The sequence below is a fragment of the Phodopus roborovskii genome, unplaced genomic scaffold (genome assembly GCF_943737965.1).
Source record: "Phodopus roborovskii unplaced genomic scaffold, PHOROB, whole genome shotgun sequence".
In the NCBI taxonomy this organism is placed as follows: Eukaryota; Metazoa; Chordata; class Mammalia; order Rodentia; family Cricetidae; genus Phodopus; species Phodopus roborovskii.
The window spans coordinates 12,121,690-12,141,707 of record NW_026126585.1 but is presented as its reverse complement, the minus strand read 5'-3'; the positions used below and the strand labels follow the sequence as shown (position 1 = coordinate 12,141,707).

At 39.7% G+C, this 20,018-nt stretch overlaps 1 protein-coding gene across 4 annotated transcripts in view; it reads right to left on the bottom strand.

Moving 5' to 3' along the window:
• Positions 1–2,665: 2,665 nt before the first annotated feature.
• Ccnt2 (cyclin T2) overlaps positions 2,666–20,018 on the bottom strand; it is a 28,432-nt gene continuing 11,079 nt past the window's right edge. Inside the window, exons 3-10 of one of the 4 annotated variants that reach the window (XM_051204124.1) lie at positions 18,993–19,121; positions 17,245–17,305; positions 15,404–15,466; positions 12,510–12,555; positions 10,793–10,956; positions 6,907–6,977; positions 5,302–6,424; positions 2,666–5,203 (exon numbers count right to left, since the gene is read on the bottom strand). In XM_051204124.1, coding sequence (XP_051060081.1) covers positions 5,136–5,203; positions 5,302–6,424; positions 6,907–6,977; positions 10,793–10,956; positions 12,510–12,555; positions 15,404–15,466; positions 17,245–17,305; positions 18,993–19,121 — 1,725 coding nt within the window. In that variant the 3' untranslated portion in view covers positions 2,666–5,135. Of the gene's footprint in view, positions 6,425–6,906; positions 6,978–10,792; positions 10,957–12,509; positions 12,556–12,673; positions 12,858–15,403; positions 15,467–17,244; positions 17,306–18,992; positions 19,122–20,018 lie in introns of those variants that run through there. The other 3 variants (XM_051204123.1, XM_051204125.1, XM_051204126.1) reach the window with 3 other exon arrangements.

Here is a 20,018-nt window from a genome sequence, read left to right as displayed (position 1 = left end):
AGTAGTTAAATTCACCTGTGAAGGCCAGCAAGATGGCTCAGGTGGACAGCCTCCCAAAGGCAGTTAGTTCTCTGACCTCCGCAAGAGTATTGTAGCGCCTGCTGCCACAGCCCCCCACAAAACATTTTACAGGCTTCTGCTTTTTAAAAATTACGATGAGCTGTCATTTTCCTTCAAGTAGAAAGCCCTGGGAAACTGGTGAAGTTGGGAGCATCTATGGAGTGTTTAAAACGCAGAATAAATCTGGCAGAGTGTGCTTATTTGTAGTCCCAGCACTTAGGAAATGCTGCCCAGGGCGGCTCAAGCCAGTTTCAGCTTCGTAGTGAGTTCGAGGCCAGCCAGCCTGGGCTACATGCACCCTTACTTGGAAGAGAACACAGTTACCCACGGCAACCACCGTCAAGTTTGAGGGTGACGCTCTAAAGATCGCCTTTCCAGTCAAACTCCTTCCTGGGTGACACTTCTAAGGTACTTGGATACACGAGAGTCAATTACATGGCAGCAAACTTGCCCTTTCCCCCAGGAATTGATATTTTAGATTCCCATTAACTTAAGACATGTTACAGCCTTGTATTTGGTTGTCAATAAACAAACTTTATTAGTAATTCCTTATGTAACGAGAAGCTGAAATTCAAAGGCTAATTCATGCCAGTATACACATTTTCTCTGCTCATTCAATTATCCACAAGGGTTTTGAACGTTCAAATTCCACTGTCCATAACAAAACTGGTACTCCAGGGACGTTTTCCTAATCAAGAGAGGCTACTCACGACTGGGCCAATCAAGTTACACAAACTACTAAAAGACTTGTTGGTTGGAGGATTTTAAGTGAGACTTCCTCTCAAAACCTGGAAACAAAGTGAAGCTACAGTTCCCAGGACTGACTTGAGATTGAGTTGCAGTGAATGGACGAAGTCAGCTTTAAGAGAACAGAACTTCCCCTACCCATGCAGTCTTGGGCATGTCAGCGTACCTCAAGAACACACCAGGCAGGAAAGATGGGAATTACAGACCAGAAAAGGGGACTCAGCACAGAGCTGGCTGGGCACAGTTCAAAACTGGAATAACAAAGAACAACTTGGAACATGTCAGTACCACCGAGACTAAGACGGACAGGTGTTTGCAACAAGCATCTGATCTGGTTTCCAACTGCTGACTTGTACTACGTAAGTGCCTGCATCCTAAACACACACCCTAGTATCAATAGTACCAACATGGAGTACTGAGGCAAACCAGGAATGCACTCATGTTTCAGCCTGCCTCTCTTAAACCAACAGGTACAGGACAGTTACACTCAGTCCACTCACGTTCCCTTAGCGTGGGCTTTCCCTACTATTCCCCTGTGTAAATGTGGTAAGTGGATCCTAGCACTGCCCAAGAGAGGCTCCTGAGGGGGGGAACTGCTCAATCAAAGGCCAAGTTTCCAGATTTTTCTCAGCAAAAGAAATCCTCAGAATCTTCTGGCAAATTAAGTCTACATTTGAAGTTCTTTTTTTGCTTAGATGAGATTGGGAATAACTTAACCGCTGACCCAGGCATGGGTGGAGGCAGATTAATTTAAAGCCAGCCTGTATCTTTGTTACAGAGTTAAGACTGTGTCTCAAAAAAACCCAAACCAGAAACTTTCCTCTTTCATGGATGTTATCTAATAACATCTCCATAATGCAGGAGCCTGAGTAATCAGCAAATCATGCTCCATCTGTGAGTACACAGGCAGGCAGTGGCTTATTCCTCAGGCTGGAGAAGTAAAATCAGAATTTAAAACTCGCAGATAAGAAAATACATTTTTTGAAGCCTCTTAAGGCAAGGGGCTTTTAACTAGGTCCAAAAGTTTGGGAGTCCTATATCACTACTACCTGTTGGCACAAAGTATGCACTCATGACATTGCTGAAGAAAGAAGATACCCGGTACCATGGAAGACACCCGAGAAGGCTGAATATTCTGAGTAACAGAGAAGATTGAGATGCACATTCACTGTTCTAAAGGGGGCCTGGGACCAGCACCACCACCTTCCATTGCTACTATCTGCTACCAGGAGACGTGCAAGGCCTTCTCCACCACTGGGCACCGGCACTGAGTTCGTAATACAGGCCTCCAAGAAGACTTCTGCAAACAAACACTCCTGAAAACTGCACATTAGTAGCTAAGGCAAATATTTAGGAAGCACATCTTGATTTTGGAAAATTAGCTGAGAGAGGTAGACAGGAAGCCTCTGGTTACAATGTGCTTTTGCAAAAAGGTCACAAACCTAGGGAAATACAACTTAAGAATGAATCACTCTTTTATAGGACATTTTAAAGGTAATGCTTTTTAATATCTTCAAGTATTAAAAAACTTATCAAAAATGTATCACCTTAACAGTACTTTGCACATGTGAAATTTCACACCTATGTTTGATACTATTTTGGTTATTTATGGCTACTTACAAGACTCGAAACAGAATGTCCATTCATTGAGTCTTTTTCTTTGGTAGAGTCTAATGGGACCATGCAGATGAACTATTTATGCAAACAAGATGGTACAAGCAAATTCATGGTGAAATGAACTGAGGGTTTTCTTTAGTGGAAAGGAAGCCTAAAAGGATTCACACATCCCCCCCCCCCCAATTGTGGTTTTAGCATCTTGTTCAGAGGTTGAAGAGTTTGAATAGTTCACACAATCCTGTAAAAATCACGACTGACTGCCTTTTAATAAATAGTCATTGTAAAGAATTACATTTACAGAGTGAAGTGAATACATAGCATTTCAAAGTCAATTCTGGAAGTACTAAGTGTACTGATCCACAGCATATACACTATCTGTTTAACTGTCCGTCATTAGCACCAGTAAGATTCAACAAAATCACCTTATTCCCATATCTAAAAACAAAAACAAAACAAAAAAACAAAAAACAAAAAACTACAACACATTTCTGAAAATCCTTAGTGAAGTTTAACTATAGTCCCAGACCTTAATATTCACATTGTAGTCTATGTCATACTCAAAGTAAGTCCACTACTTCTCTGAATACTCTTTACAAAAGCTGATTAAAATTCCTGGCATCACTCCCAATGATACAGTAGCATGACCACCCATGTCAGTTCACATGATGCTCCGTCGAGGTTTCACATCCAAATCACCAAGAACAAAACCCTTCCCTCCCTCGCCTTGCACTGTTTAATTCTGTGCTAGTCCTTGAATATGTACCACAGTAAACTGTAACTGCACCAGAATCACCGTGTTTATGATACAATAGTATACCACACAGCAACAAAAATCACACAGGAACAGATTACTGATGCAAGACAAGAACAGAGCGAGGATGAGCCCGCTAGGCAGAGTTCCCACAAAGAGGCTCCTGACATCCCAAGTTCAAATAACATTGACAAAATAGTAACGGTTTTCTTAAACAAACAAACAAACAAACAAACAGCTACTGGCAAATTAGGTAATTGCTAAATAAAAGTAGAGTACAAGGCTCAACTCTTAATATTTACAACCACAACATACTTGAATAAAATTACAATTGTGCACAGATCAGTGGCTTTATAACAGTTCATATACAGAGGAAAATTGTGATTCAATACAAGTTGAATCCGACCCACCTTAAGAGACTCAACAGCTAAGACTTACCACAGAAATAAATTCAAGATTAGGCAACAGACAAGAGCCATACTATTGGTGCTTACACCAAAATTTAGATAAGTCAGTCTATCCCCTGACCAGGCGTCAGGTGACAGTCCAAGCGTCACCTCAATGAGAACCTACTAAGACGTGCAAACGAATGTCAAACCTCCAGCAGTGGGTTGCCTGAGGCTGGCCTTTTTCCTTACATTTTCCTGATAACGACCATAAGCTATATATAAATACAGGTACAATTCACAGTCAGCAATGTTTTTTTTTTATTGTCAGAATATAAAAGAATCAAGAGAGCATAGGTTTAATTTCATTTTTATAAGGAAGACTGCATTTACCTGAAAAAGAAATATGGTATCTCTCTCTCTCTCTCTCACTAATGCATACTCACTCACTCAACTCTCTCTCCATGGGAAGAGGATATTAAAGACTATGGTGTCACTGCAAATGCTAAAGGATAAGTGATCCCTGTTTACTGTTAAAATCTGTAGTGTCAAAGTTCTTGAAGAAATGGACAACTTCGTCACTGGGAGTTCCTGTGAGCTAAGTCACAGTAGTCCTCATACCCACTATTAGCTGTTCTTCTACAGCACTGCAACAAGCCAACAAACATTTAAATGCACTTCACATCAAGTGTATGTAAACTTTATTTTTATTTTTTTATTTTTCCTCTTCAAGCCTTCAGAAGTCAGGGCTGATTCTGCAGCCAATCTGGTCAGAACCTCTGAAGGCAAACTGAGTGCTTCCCAGTGTTAAGGACCACCCGTGGCACCGCATCCCCGTTTAGTAGTGAAGTGTCCCCTCAGCGGCTTTTCCAGTAAGGCCTAGAGTTTAAGGTTAACATAAAAAAGTGCCACTTGTGTTTTAGATTAGTGATGGACTCTGACGAGAGAAAATAAAGTTATTCTGTATATTGTTATACTTACAAGCAGCTCCGATCCTGAGTATTTATGGTAATATCTAAACATACAAAAATGTATGTACATTTTTCTCCACTTTCTTGTAAACAGTTGTCAGTATACTGTTTTATCCCTTTATCACTGAAACATGCAAACCATACATACAAGTATAAATACACAAAAGAAAACAATTGACACTCATTCAAAGCCAAGCAACAACAAAAAAACCAGCTACAGTATTCAAATCATAAATAAGGAAAGCTTGAGGCAGCTTAGATTCCTAGCAGCAGCCAGCCATTCATCCTAATGTTCTTAGCTGCATCTTCCATGCGTTTACAGTACTGGTAACACTATCACGTGGAGAAAGACTTGTTTACTACCATCTCTTCTTTTCAGAATGAAGAATAAAGCAGCACTTACAAATACGGAAGCAGTGCACCACTGCTGGGTCAGAAGGAAGTTTTCCGTTCCAACCATTTTTAAATTAAAAAGGAAAGGAAAAGTTGACCTAAACAAATGATTACATATTCATTCCTTGGGCACTTAGCAGCGAGTCCAGCATGTCGAATGTGTCTTTGTAGTCCAAATGCTGGCTGCCTGTACTGTACTCGTGATTGGCCTCAGGACCGTGGGGCTCCACTGGCTTCTTGTCCAGTTTCACGAGGGTGCTGAGATGTCCGTAGCCCACCTGGTATGTGACAGGGGGAGGAGGGGGTAAGGGATGGTTAAAAACAGAGCTGTGAGAGGATAGATACTGCTTAACAGAGGAAGAACTAGATGAACTACCTGCACTTTTGGAACTTTTGCTCATTTTGGAGTGGTGGTTGTGGGAGGCATCGTTGCTATGCAGTTTCTTCCTTGCACTGGAGCTGGAGGAGATGCCGTCGGGGCCCAGGCCCACGGGACTCCTCAGCACAGCGGGCGGCATCCCATCGGCAACATGCTTGCTGCCTCCTCCGCCGAGCATGTGCAAATGCTTGTGGCTGCTGTGGTGGCGGTTGGCAGGGTGCTCCTTGTGCTTCTCCTTGTGGTCTCTGCTGATGTGTGGGCTCGAGTGCTTGCTCTTCCCACTGCCTTCATCAGAAGAGCTGTGTCTTTCTGAGGATGACACTTTGATCTTCATCTTCAGCTCTTCTTTACTGGGAACTTTATCAGGGGGCGGGATAGGAATCCGTAACTTCAGCGATCCACTCTTTTCCTTGTGTTTCTCAGATCTGTCGGCATTGGTGATGGGAAGTTTCATTTTAATAGGAGAAGTGACAGAACTAGCCGCCACTGCCTGGGCTGGCCCATGTTTGTGCTGCTGCTCTGAATGGGCAGCTATATAGTGATCCCTTGTGTCCAGGTCAAGGGTTTCCAGCTTCCGTTTTTCTCTGTACTTATCTAAAGACATTTTCTGAGGAACCACTCCAGGAGCAGCAGGAATGGGCCCATGGTGCTTACTGCTCCCAGATTTGTGAGCGTATTCCTGCTTAGCTGATGAATGATCAGCAACTTTGTCTGGCCTGTGATGCAATCCCGAATGCAGTGTCACTGAAGGTCCCTGCTGGAAGCTGATGTACTGGCCCCCAGAGAGTGTGGCCTCCTGTTTCTGTGGGTATACTGGGTCTGTCCTGGCTGAATCTGGATGCTGAGGCCATTCTTGGTGTGATGACAAACTGTACGAGGTACTGGGCATTCCTGCTGCTAGCACTGACAAATTATCAGATGCACGGCTGTCTTGAACAGAAGTATTTCCTGAATTTAGAGGTATTGGAGCAGGGAACGTTGATGTTGAAGGTTTCTGGAAACTTGGGTTGGCAGGCACACCAGTGACACTATCTACTAAAAGCGAATTCTGGACCAAAGATGAACCAAGCAGTGGTGTCTCTGATACTTGTCCATCTACTTTTGGTTTCTTAGCCATAGCCTAGTTAAATGACAAATAGAAGAGACAATGACAGCAAGGGGTTTTAATATAAAATTCTTTGCTTGTAAAACTCTACAGGATGTACACAGAAATAAAACCACCTGGACTCAAAGGCAATAAATGTAACAGAAGACTCTTAAGTTTTGAAAATTTGAAACAATTACACCCTAACCCAGGACTTGAGATAGTAACTTTTTTTATAGTAACTTGTGTAGGCTTTAGCCTCACTTGTAAAGCTAAGGGAATTTCCCCATGACTAAGACTAATAACAATTAAAAAAAAAAAAAAAAAAAAAAAAAAAAAGATATGACATAGGCAGTCCGCTGGACACAGGAGCTGAGCAACTAGAAGCACCTACAGTCCGAGTGTGGTACACTGTATAAAGCACAGTATTTCGTCATTCAATTTCAAACCGTTTGCTAGGCAATTGCCAGAGTAGTGACAAATTGATATACTTTGTTAAATCCTGCCAATTCTCTTACCCTCCAGTTTCGAATCCTCTTCAACCTACTAGGCGTTTTCTCCAATATTTGTAGAAACTCATGTGTTAGCTCTAAAAATAAAATTTAAATTTAAAGCTTAGATGGTGCCTTTAGGATCTGAACTTCTCTCAAGTGAGCAATATTTAAAAGGGGTCCTAAGCGCTCATCCCTTTAATTCTTAACCTGCTATTCAGTCTTTGGCATACACAGAGGTAGATACAATTCTGAACTATTTTATTTCAAAGCTGAAGTCACTCAAGGAAGATCCCTCCTTCCCCACATTTCACTTGCTTACTTAGAAAGTAGACTCCTAGAGGGTGGGGATGGTGGGAATCTCTGTCAGGCAAACACTACGGCAATATTTCATGAGGAAGAGAGCCACCAATGGGTTCTTTAAAATTAGCAGGCACAAATCTCAGGGAAAGGTATTCATGTATATAGCCCTAAATGCATTTTCCCCAACAGGCTTAATTATAACGAGAAAGAACAGTTTTACAACGAAGAACTCAACAGCACCACCATTAATTATCATGTGACCAGCATATAGTGGTAAGGCACACTAGTGAACACCATCCCATGCTTTGAGAGGCAAGCAAGATACCTACTTCTGTAGTATTCTTGCCAAGAACACTCAATCTCAATGATGAAAAACATAAGAGAATCTGGAAATCACTCTGCAAGTCACTTATTAGTCCTCCAATCAGAAGCAATTAGAAAGAGAGAGTCCTGGCAGTCACGAGGTGACTATCTGGGTATTTCAATCGGGCATAAGACTATCTACACCAGAGAAAACGGGGAGATCTGAACAGAACCAGGTTTAATAAGCAATACTATACCAGTGTTCATCTCCTAGTCTTAACAATCAAATACTATATAAGATGTCAGCAACAGAAACTAGGGTTCAAGATTTCAAAAGGATTTCTCAAGTACTTTTACACTTTCTTTAAGCTTAAAATTATTTCAAGGTTAAATGTCTAAAAGAAGAAAATTCTACCCACATTCACACTTCCCAGCAATTTTAACGCTATACTGGCAAATTATTCTGGTCAGAATTTTATCCATTATCTTAATTTACCCATTACCTTAAGTTTAGGGTTACAATGAGGTGACTACTGCTCCAAAATACCATAGCTGTGTTAAATTATAAAAACCCATTATTAACAGTCAATGGCAAACATATGTCAAGTGAGGCTTATTATCATACGTATTAACCATGTCAAGTCAATCTGACACAGAGGCTGCACATTCATTCACTGATTCAGGGAAAACGGCAAGTTCTCCTGGCATCCAGCCTAGGCAAAGGTTAAGACTGAGCAACAGTTAAGACAACACACTGAAAGTAACCCAGTATCACGACACAAACAGCTATCTAAAGGTTGTCACAGCATGACAACTAGTCAAATGCAGCCTGTGAGGGGATGGGATGCTGCCTGGCACTAAGATTCTAGGTTCAATGCCCAGCACCCCAGACAGTAACGACTGCATCACACCATCACTAAGGTCAGTCTATAAAAACTGTGTGAAAAGCACTCATCAACTAAAGTCTAAGTCAACCATGCTTTTAGATGGAGCTTCCTCAGTACTTCCAGACTGTTTCCTGTTTAGCCTCAGGAGCTTTTGAGCAAGTCTGGATAAAATAAAATACCCAATGCTGAGAACTCCATTTCCTCCTTTGAAAAGATCATTTTTCACCTGATGCCAACAAATGCAGCAAACACTCAGGTCCAGTGTGAATGAGGATGTTCTGCCTCAAATTTCCTACACATAGCAGACAAAAATGTAAGCTTTGCTTTTCCTCAAGTCTTATTCTGTTAAATTTTGTACTAATCATTAATGTAAATAAATAATTTACATATACTACAGAGAGTATGAGGTCTAAAATAGAGGCCTTTCTCCTATACTTGGCAGTCATCCGTCCACCCACCCATCAACAGACAGAGACTCATGCAGCCTAGGCTGGCCTGGGAGTATGGCTTCAAATCGACTCCTGGCTCCAACTCCTAGGACTTCTTTACTGGGGTCTTTCTTCCTTGGAGCTAATCTACAGACAGAATGAGACATAAACCATTCTACATGTGTATACACACCCCCACACTCACATGCAGAGACCCTTACAATTAGGACAAATCTAAGCCAATGCTGTTTGGAGGCAGTTACTAAATGAGTAGCTTCAGGAAATAATAACAGTAGGTATAATACAGACAATTCAATCAAAACAGAAATTGTGCTACTATTTTAACATACTGAGTTTTAACTTCCAAGTCAATAATGAACTGGAGCCTAAACTGGAGTAAAGGAAAATACAGGTGGCTCTTACATCAATCAAGAAAAAAAGGCAGATTACTTATAATCTACTGATTGCTAAAGTTAGTGATGTAATAAACTGATTTTTTTTTCAAGGTACAGGACAAAGGGAAGTCAATGAAAAGGCCTTTACTAGTTTTTAGATTTGCTTTCCTCCAAATAAATTGGAAAAGCAAACAAAACGAAACAAAACAAAAAACAAAACAAAACAAAACAAAAAAAAAAAAAAACCCAAAAAACTAACCATTTAAAATCATCATCTTCAGCTGCCCAGTTAGCTCAGATGGTTAGAGCATAATGTTGATAAAAACAGCATGACAGGTGACAGTAACATAAAATATATATTTCCCCCTTCTAAGGGGGAAGAAATAAAGATTAAAAGAAAACAAAACAAAACCTGTTTCTTAAGTGGGGCAGGCCAACTATAGGCAGTCAGGCAAATTGACCTGTAGCCCCACTACTGGCTTATAAACTGCTTGTGGCTCCTTTGTGGCTGATGGGGAACTGTATTTACAACAGACATTCCACTGCCTCATCAACTCTACAACTCAGGACTCTGCACTCTACAATAAAGTTACAATTGAACAGTACTGAGGTGAAGTCTGTCTTCCCATCAGCCTTCTTGTTAACAGAGATTGGAAGTCTACAAGGGGGTGAGCGGAAAATCAGTTTGCTGTCTGTTTTCTTTCTAAAATCTTGTACCTGCTTGAGAGTGCTTATCACTCATCTCAACAATCTGGCTTAGTCTCTTATCAGAGACCCTCAGGTTCATAACTGGTAGGACTTGAACTTAATTTCCCCTTATTAATTCCTAATTAATAACATAAGAGGCCATCAGAAGGAAGAAACCCCTTGGCCTAATGTTTCACTGTTTATACAGGAGGTAATACCCAACTTTGAGCTTGGGATTGAGTTTAGGATTTTATATATCCTGAGTATACATTATACCTAGTTACACCCTGATCCTAGTTTACATGCTTTAAACTCAACAAGGTTAGAATACTTCAACATCTCTTATCCAATAGACAAAACTGAACTGGTATGTTGGATTTCCAACTTACTGTTTTTTTTTACTTCCCTGAGACAGGGTCTCACTGTATATCCTGGATGGCCTTGAACCCTCCATCTATCTGCCTCTGTCTCGAAATTACTGGGATTTACAGTATGTGCCACCACACCCAGTCCAGCTTATTATTCACGTCCCATCAACCTACAGTAATTAATGGTGCAAGGGGACAGATTAGAACAAAACATACTGACTCCTATATATGAAAATGCCACAACAAAACTCATTTATTATTTGTTAAAATAATAAAATTTTAAAATTCTATTTATTGAAGAACCCTAAAAGGGCTTTCTGTGTGAACTGGTGGTTAGTAAGTATCTGATGGTTGATGTGGTTCACAGGTTCCTTAATGGAACTAAATTCTGAAATAGATTAAAGGACACCTGGGATTAACACTGGAGCCACTGTGGTAGAGTGTGAACTGACCAGCACTGGCAACTGCTCCAGGCATACACAGAAGAAGCTTATAGTACAGTCTATACATAAGAAGGGATCTCTTCCCTTCCCTTTGCTTACCATCTAGCAGCTCTAGGGTAACCGTAGGGTCCACATATTCCCACCAGTGCTTTCCATCAGTTGACACAGGGATCTCCCAATTGGACCATTTGCAAGCCAAATGAATGCACACACATGCTATCACCGTGGGTTTGTACTGAAGACAGAAGGTCGTAAGATGCAAACTGGTGTAGAGCAGATTTAGAAATGGAGGGCCACAAAAATTCAAAATATGTAAAACAAAGAAAAACATTTGCCAGTAAGACAAAAGCAAACAAATCACAAGTGTTTCTCTTTACATAATGATATTCTACTAAATTAAGTGCTAACACAACTGAAAATTATAATACAAAGCCTTTATATAGATCTCGACTTTCCCCATTCTCACTCCCAATAGAATACTTATATTTTATGTATGTAATTAATACTAATAAACTTTTGTTTTAAACTTTAATATAGAATTATATAAAGGAAAAAGTATATTTACAATAAGTATCATATACAAAATATAACCTTTTAAACCTTTTTTGTGGTAGTCTTGGTTCTTTTTTTAACGTCATGGCAAAAATGTAAAGACATTATAAAACAAAGCAATTTTAATGGCACAATCAAAGATCAGACCATTTGATGTGGCTTAACAGCAAAAATCTTAGTCAATCAGAGTGTTTAGTCCTTGTTCATGTACATTTCTGTAACCCTAAAGCAAAGCCACAAAAATAACTTACCTTTTGTCAAAAAAAGTTTCAGGACTCAAAAGAAATTAACCAATACTAATAAATACTATCTTGTCATTATGCACCAAAAATTGGGCACAGGACATTTCACAGGGATAGCTTTTTAAACAAAGTTTTTTTGAGACAGGGTCTTATGTAACACAGACTGGCCTCAAACTTTCTATATAGTCAAGGCTTATCCCGAAATCCTGACATTCCTGTCTCCATCTTCCAGGGCTGGGATGACATGGGCATGCCACCACACCCAGCAGTCTAAGTTTTAGTAAACCAAAAAGGTAGTTTAGTTTGGTTTCCATTTCCACAGTGCCCACTTAATAAACTTTCAACTTTTAACATCAATCTAGAACAGAACCACACATTCAATTTTAGAGCCTCCTTCAAACTACTTTTCTAGTTTAGAACAGATGAAACAATTACTGAAGAGCCACGAACACATACTATATTTTTACTTTGTCTAAATAGAAAAATGGGACTTTTAAAATAAAGATTGTATCTCTGCAAACCTAGGCACTGATAATACGTGACTACTTCTAATTTACTATTATTTGGAATATTATCTGGAACAAGTCCCAAATCACATAAATTTTACTTAAAAAACTTTAACAATTATTTTAAAAGACTGGATCAATGTGAAAATTAAAAAAAGAAATGTCATTTAACTATAATTGTAAACTAGAAATAGCTTTATACTTACCAAGTTTCTAGGTTAAGTTTAGCTCTGTGTAATCTTTAGCTGCTATTCAGGCTACCAAGTTTAGACTTATGCACTCACAAATCGAGAATATGCCACCAGAAAGCACCACTACACTTCACAGTGTGCATTTAACCCCTCTGTGCCCAAAGTCCCTTGTACAATACACCGCAAAGCAACCAGGAAGGTACCACCACAGTAGATGGTCCAGTCTCCTGTTGCAACAAGGGCAAGAGACACATTGAGGGGGCCCTGCATTAAAGGAAGCTATAGTGTGCTACAACAGTGCAACAAAGAGGGTCAGGATAACAACCTGTTGGTAGCCATGAAATAGGATGTCTGTGCCAAATCCTTGCTTGCTGTAAGAAAAGAAAGAAGAACGAAGACAATATCATCAGCTCCAATATGGAAACACCACACAACTCTTAATACAACAAAACATCAAAAATGTGTACACAAAAAGTAAATTTTACTTACTACTTACAAATATCACAAGAGCGCCATCATTTTCTATACTACTGAAAATCTTCAACAACATTCACTCAAATGTTTCTTGCTATCCCCCATAGATCTGAGAAACAAGCCGATTTGCTTTTAGCTAGGCTAAACTCGTTACTAAGTTAAGCATCTAGTCAGCTAAAAGTTGAAATAAAGCATTCTCCTGGATTTAAAAAAAAAATAAACAAAAAGAAGAAGAAGAAGAAAAGATTTTTGAAGTCTAATACAAAATACAAAGAGTTGCCTGCCAAACTTAATGCTGACATCATATTTAGGCTGGCTTAATTTTCCTTCAAAATTAAACAAAACAACCCCCACCCCAAACTCAGAGCACAACCGTAGTTCTTTACCACGTTATTACTCAGTAACAGAATATAGGAAGCCCCACTACACTCTTTTTTTTTAAACTTAGGCTCCAATTAGAGCTAATACCTAGAAAGAGGAGTATTCTAGGGGGAAATAAGGATGCTTCCAACACTGGTCCAACAGGAAAGCATTTTTTAAAAAAAACTAGTTTCTTAAGACACGACAGTTTTCCTTCCCCTTCTCCTACCCCATATTCTTCCCAACAGGAGTGACCCCACCAGCCCCACCCCACCCCCACGTTTAAAGTCACTGTTCACCTAGCTTGGCAGCCACGAACCCCACCCTCCCTAGTCCCCAGACTCCTTCCCCTCCTAGTTGTCACTCATGGCACCTGTAATCCCTGCTGCCCCATGTGATCATCAAGGGAAGGGTAACAAAAAGGGTTGGGTCTGGCAGAGCTGTGCTAAGGAAGACTGTCAGAGCACCAGAGGTCTTGGAGGCAGGGTGACTTAAGTATGGTATTCTTTCCTGGTGGGGAGGCAAGGAGAGATCAGAGTGAAAGATCCCTGTAAAATGACAACAGCCAACTCTCCAGCAAAGTAGCAAGTGTCTCATCTGGAGCAGGAGGTAAGGGCTTTACATGAATCACATCTACCCACCAAACCAACCAACCAACCAACCAACCAACCAACCAACCATAAAATAATAAAAGCATTCAACTATGGCATCACATTTCCTAAGGACTGTATCTAAATTCAATAAACGGGAATGAAGGGAAAGTGTTCTTTTTAGTTCAAAGTCATACAGAGCAAACATAAACTTAACAGACACTAAAGATGAAAAGAACATCTTTAAAGAGAGCAAGCGCAGCTACTTCAAAGCTAAGTCAGACAGGCAGTCCCCACCCCTACACGCGCGCGCGCACACACACACACACACACACACACACACACACACACACACACACACACACACACACACACACACGCATGAACTCTCTCTCTCCCTCTCTGTATTCAACGTACGGGCTAGAAATCAGACTTTAGCAGAACAACATCCAATAATTAAACCGTAACAACAAAACCCTTTCTGGTAGATGGTGTATCAAATCTGTAGTTTTTTCAGTGTTAATTTAAAATTCAGCTTTATTTCCTAAGGCAATAATACACATGCCTTTGCTAAAGTGGCACTAATGTTACTGATGTGCACTAATGTGTTTCTTCATTAGGCTCTTAGAGCAGATTACTACCTTGTAGTTTATTCTTTCAAGTTTTCAGGGAGATCAACCTTAACTTAATATCTACAACTAGTTAAGTTAGCTATTTAATCTGTACTTTACTGTAATCAGGGTAGAAAATGTGCTACAAAATATATTTGTATGATTGAGAAGAACAGGAACCATAATTAAAATAGTGTGGTTTATAAAGTGGTTCACTGATAAAGTATGATCCTAGGATTAAAATGAGTCTCAGAACTTGTTTTCCAATACTGCCATTAGCAAAATAAAATGCTAACTAGATATAAAATGGATTCAATTTGGAATGAATAAGACTATTAACACATACTCTCTCTCTCTCTCTCTCTCTCTCTCTCTCAAACAACAAAAAAATCTCAAGGTCTTCAAAAGTCTTATCCATTTTGTTAGCGTTGGTGGTGCACATCTTTAATCCCATCACTTGGGAGGCAGAGGCAGGCAGATCTCTGTGAGTTTGAAGCCAGCCTGATGCACAGAGCTAGTTCCAGGACAGGCTCCAAAGCTACACAGAGAAACCCTGTCTTGAAAAACAAAAACAAACAAACAAACAAAAACCTTCAAAATCTTGCAATAAAGAGACTGAAATAACAGGAATATATATATATATATATATGCACAGGATTGGGCAGCCCCCAGAGGCTGTGATGCACCTATAAATATTCCAAATGGGAACTAGAGAAGCAACCCTAGCAACCCAGGGGGAAGAGTTCTAGTGCCACAATAAACACAAAGGGCTCCTGCTCACATATGGTTTTAATAGGAACAACAGTGGTGTATAATAGGCTTTGCTAATTTCTTCTATCAGCACACAGAAGCAACCAAATGCACTTGGAGAAACGCAGATCAAAGGTAGATGAATACTATTTCAAGATGACATTTGCTCTACCCTTATTACCCTCCCCTGCACTGAGACTGGGTTTCCCTGTGTAGATCCTGGAACTCACTTTGTAGACCAGGATAGCCTTGAAACTGACTGCCTCGAGATCTGCCTGTCCCTGCCTCCCAAGTGCTGCGACTAAAGGCAAGTGCCACCCCTGCCTGGCTTACATTTAATAAAACCCAACAAAAAAGGCTAAAAGATAAAAGGTATTCATACCAATCCTAGAGGAAAGAAAACATTCATCCCAGATGGTTGAGGGACCACTCACCTCTTACTAACTGGGTGCATTTCACTACATCTGTGTGTGGGTGTTCAATGGTGATCTCAAAACCTGAAATGAAAAGCACTTTTTTTCCCAACTACTTACCACTACAATACTTGCCTGAGCAATGGAGCTCACCATAAGATCATGTTTAATACACTCTTGAGTAGTAAAGAGAAATCCAAAGCTTCTCATTGCAGACATGTCCATTACCCTCCAGAATAAATAACTAGTTTCTTATGTCCCAATAGGAAAAGATAATTATTTAAACATCAAGGCCAACTTGATCTAAAATTTAGAATTTTAATCCATCCAACCTTATGTTCAAATCATCAAATAACTATTACCATGGCTGTAGCTCATATTTTCTCTCTAACATTAAAAATCTTAGTTGGAGAAGATGTGGAAAAAACATTTCTCATAAACATACCTGCTACCAACAGCAGCATCAAAGAACTTTACATACAGCAGTTCTCCTCATTTTACTGTTAAACGGAAGGGGCCCAGCTACATCCCCTAACAAGAAGCATTCAGACATTGAGCTACAGGCAGACTGTTTCGTAAAATAGCTTCAGAAATTCAAGGAAAAATGTTGGAAAGCTTTCAATGACTAGCTAATCAGCTCTTCCGTGTGGCAGGATTTTTGCTTTTATTATTTAGTATCTTTAGAACAGAGTCTAAAGTCTAACAAATGAGTAGTCAGGGTTTATAAAGGTGTATTTTATATCTCTCCTGTAATTAACTAGCAAAATAATATTTCAAATAAAAAGATGTGTTTCTAATGCACAGTTAAACAGTATGCATTATTTTCTGTGTTTAACAATGTGCCACAAGATACACATATCATGCAGTGACTGTTATTGTTAGTGGCACTGGGGCTGGAACACAAAAGTTGAGTTCTACCTGACTCCTCCTACCTTTAGCTCCTACGTAATGAATGCCTTTATACTATAAAAAGAAGTTTATGTTTTCTAATGTAACATATTAATATCAAATAAATGTTTGTAGCTGATATATTTTGTAATTAATATCAAATAAATGTTTGTAGCTCATATATTTTGTAATTAATACCAAATAAATGTTTGTAGCTCATACATTTTGTAATCAAGACAATATGTCAAATATGTGGATTCAGGGGCAAAATCCCACTTTCACTTTTGTATCTTTTAATAAAACGTAGCTCATGTGCTTTAAATAAACTACTTTTATAATAAGAATCTGCCAGCACCTGAGCTGTATTTCTACTTCTTTTTGCCTTTGTTTGAGATGGTCACTCACAGAGCGCCACTCGTCTCCGCCTCCCGAGTGGTGGGGTAAAAGCCACGGGCCACCACTTCTACTCCTGAGTGTACTTGTATCTCTGTGTGACATTTGGAAATGGAAGAACAGTGAAATAAAAACAAAGAATGCGCTATAACAGTTTTTATTCCATATGTGTGGGATAGAAATGTAGAAGGTAAGAAAACGGCCCAGTTTACAATGGCAGTCAGAAGAAGCCTATATATTAAAACTCTGACCTCTCCAGAGCTCGTATTTATCTGACCTCAGCCAGCCGGTTTCCTCTCTAAGAACCACTTAACTTTAGATAAGCCTAACATTCTTTTTCCTTTCTTTTCTTTATAGCTTTTTGAGATAGGATTTCTTTCTGTAGTCCTGGCTGTCCTGGAACTAGCTCTGTGGACCAGGCTGGTCTTGAACTCACAGAGAAATGCCTCTGCCTCTGAGTGCTGGGCTACTACCACCTAGCCCAAAACTAGTTTGAAACACCTTTCTTCAATAAGAAGCTATTCTAGAAATTTTTGTTTAGAATACTGCATTATTGGACACAAAATGATATGAGCACATACCCAGTGTTTGTAGCATTATGGTTTCAAGTAAAACCAGTTCTTGAGTCTGCTGAAGATAAGCCTGTCAGACAAAAATGACATTAGGGGTTTAGAATGAGCACAGCACCACTAGAGTCCTGGACTGTTAGACGTCATGAGGATTATAGTACAGCAGTTGTACAAACACGGGGCAAAGACACTGAGGCAATAAATGGGGCATCCTGACTTTTGGGAAGTACTTTTACTATAGAGTAAACAAATAAGAGTGCCCTCAAGCACGGTGGTCAACTGACCGAAGACCCACAGTCCACACAGTCAAGTTCCCAGGCACTGCTGTTTCTAGTCACGGAGTACAGGGCACTGAGCCAAGGAAGAGCACTGAACTCAAACCTGCCTATTAGCAGAACACTCACCAGTTCATGCCTGTGAATGACTTTTAGAATTGAGTTCCCTAGAAAAGGCAAATCTTAAGTCTTTAGATCAATGCCATTCATTCACCATAGAGAGACAAATTATCACAGATTCTTTTCCTTAAATTCAAGAGCCAATCTCCTTTTCACAAAGTTCTTGGAAGGAAAAACAGAAATTTCCTGCCGCCCAAGTCTTGGGACCCTAACACCCCACCCAGGTGAGAAGGAAGCAATACATCACATTTAAGATGGGCCTGGTGGCTACAACTTTGGGAGGCAGAATAACTTAATTTGAGGCTAGCCTAGACTACACACAGAGCTAGACCCTGATATATCTGTTCTAAGTACATGTACACACACGTGCATGCTCATTTTTCTGAGAACACACTAAACCTAGAGAGTGAGATCACCTTTAAGGCACTGAGCTGATTTTTAAAACATCAGTAGGTACATACTAGAATAAGTGAGTTTATTCTATCAACAGCAACTATGAGAATGTTAAACAATTAAAAATTTCTTATTATTCAATGTACACAATGGTATTTGTTCATTTAAAAACCACCATCAATGTATCAATCTTCTATCAGAGTCTAAACTTAGGACCTTAAACATGACCTAAGTCAAATGGAACTAACATAACTTGGTAGTCACTAAGTGGATGAACATTCCCAATGGAATGACTTACCAATAATGCTAGAAAATAACCGCAAAGGTCCACACTTGCACCTCTCATTTTAGGATGTAACAGAACTCTCAAGAATTCTTAACAACTAATCTAGAGTAAACTGAGTCTTCCTATTTTTTCCTCTGCTAAGTTTCACTGGAGAGTTACTCAACTTCTGTTCTTAGAGGCACATCTACCAACAGGTCACATAGGACCTACCCATTCCTCTGTGTTGTAAGTCACTTAGGAATGGCCCCAGACACTCATGGGTTTGAATGCTTGGCCCATAGAGGAATGGCACTATTAGGAACTGTGGTCTTTTTGGAGGAAGTGTGACACTGTGGGGGTAGGGTTTGAGGACTCAAATATGCCCAAGTACACAGTTTTTATTTCTGCTGCTGTGGATGTAGGACTCTTAGCTCCTTCTCCAGCACAGTGTTTGCTCTGCTATGATAATAATGGACTGAACCTCTGAAACTGTAAGCCAGCCCCAATGAAATGTTTTCCTTTATAAGACAGTCATTGAATTCACAAACACTTCAAAGTAACTGTGAACCAAGCAGCATGATTCAAAACCTTATAAAATTCAGAATGACATACAAATTCATGAAGCATACAAAAAGCATTCCTGCCAAGATAGTTCCTGGTTTCAAATTGATAAAAAAGAAAACAGCCCCCTCTCCATTTTTACATACATCACATTTCGTATCCAGCAGTGGCTCTAGCGGATGCAGACAAGCGTGTGCTACTTTGATAACATGTTCAAGCTTTCGAGCCTGTTCTTCCACTTTTGCAGCCAAAAACAATGCAGTAGGTGATATTATCTGTAGAAGAGATTTTTATGAACAGGTCATTTAAGTCAAATTCATTTTGGGAATAGTCTCTACTTTCTGGGGTTGGGCAGGCAAAGGAAGGGATATATTATTATAGCATGAAGTATACACTCACTGGGATTTGGCTCTGGGGATGGAGCCAGAGATTTGCACATGTCTAAATGCATGTTTTGCCACTGAGCTGTGCATTTCCAGCACCAACCTAATTCATTCTCATTAGGTTCATTCTCATGGTGCGCAACACAAAGAGAATTCTGAAAACGAGTGGGCTACATAGAACCTTCATTACTTCACTACAGTAGTGAAAGCAGCTAAAAACTAAATAAAAGAGGAGAAACATAATAAAGACCAAGAGAATAGGACCTTAGCTAAGAAGAGACCTGAAAAGTCCCCCAAAGTATAGTAAGTTCTTGAGTATAAGTACAAATAGCATTAACACACAGGCACTGGCTATGATAGACACACACAAATTTCAACAACTACCTACTCCTGGAGTTAGCAATAAACCAAGCAATTATCGCCTCAGAAACGAAACAGTCTATTAATTCAAATGTCTTTAAGATTCTACACGAAGGAGCTGGAGACACTTAGGTCCGATTCCCAGCACCTACACTGTGGCTCACAACCAACTGTAACTACAGTTCCAATGCCCTTTATACCCCAAAGGCAAAACATTCACACAAATAAAAAACAATCTTAGAAATTTAAAAATTATACATAAATTTCCCACAGAATGGTAATTTCTAAATGCTAAGATGCAGGTACCTATTGTTCAAAAGGCAAAATAACATCTGTCTGTTATGAGGGTTCGATCATTCACGACACAGAAATGATAGGTGGGGAAAGAGGCAGAGACAGAAACAGACAGACAGACAGACAGACACAGAG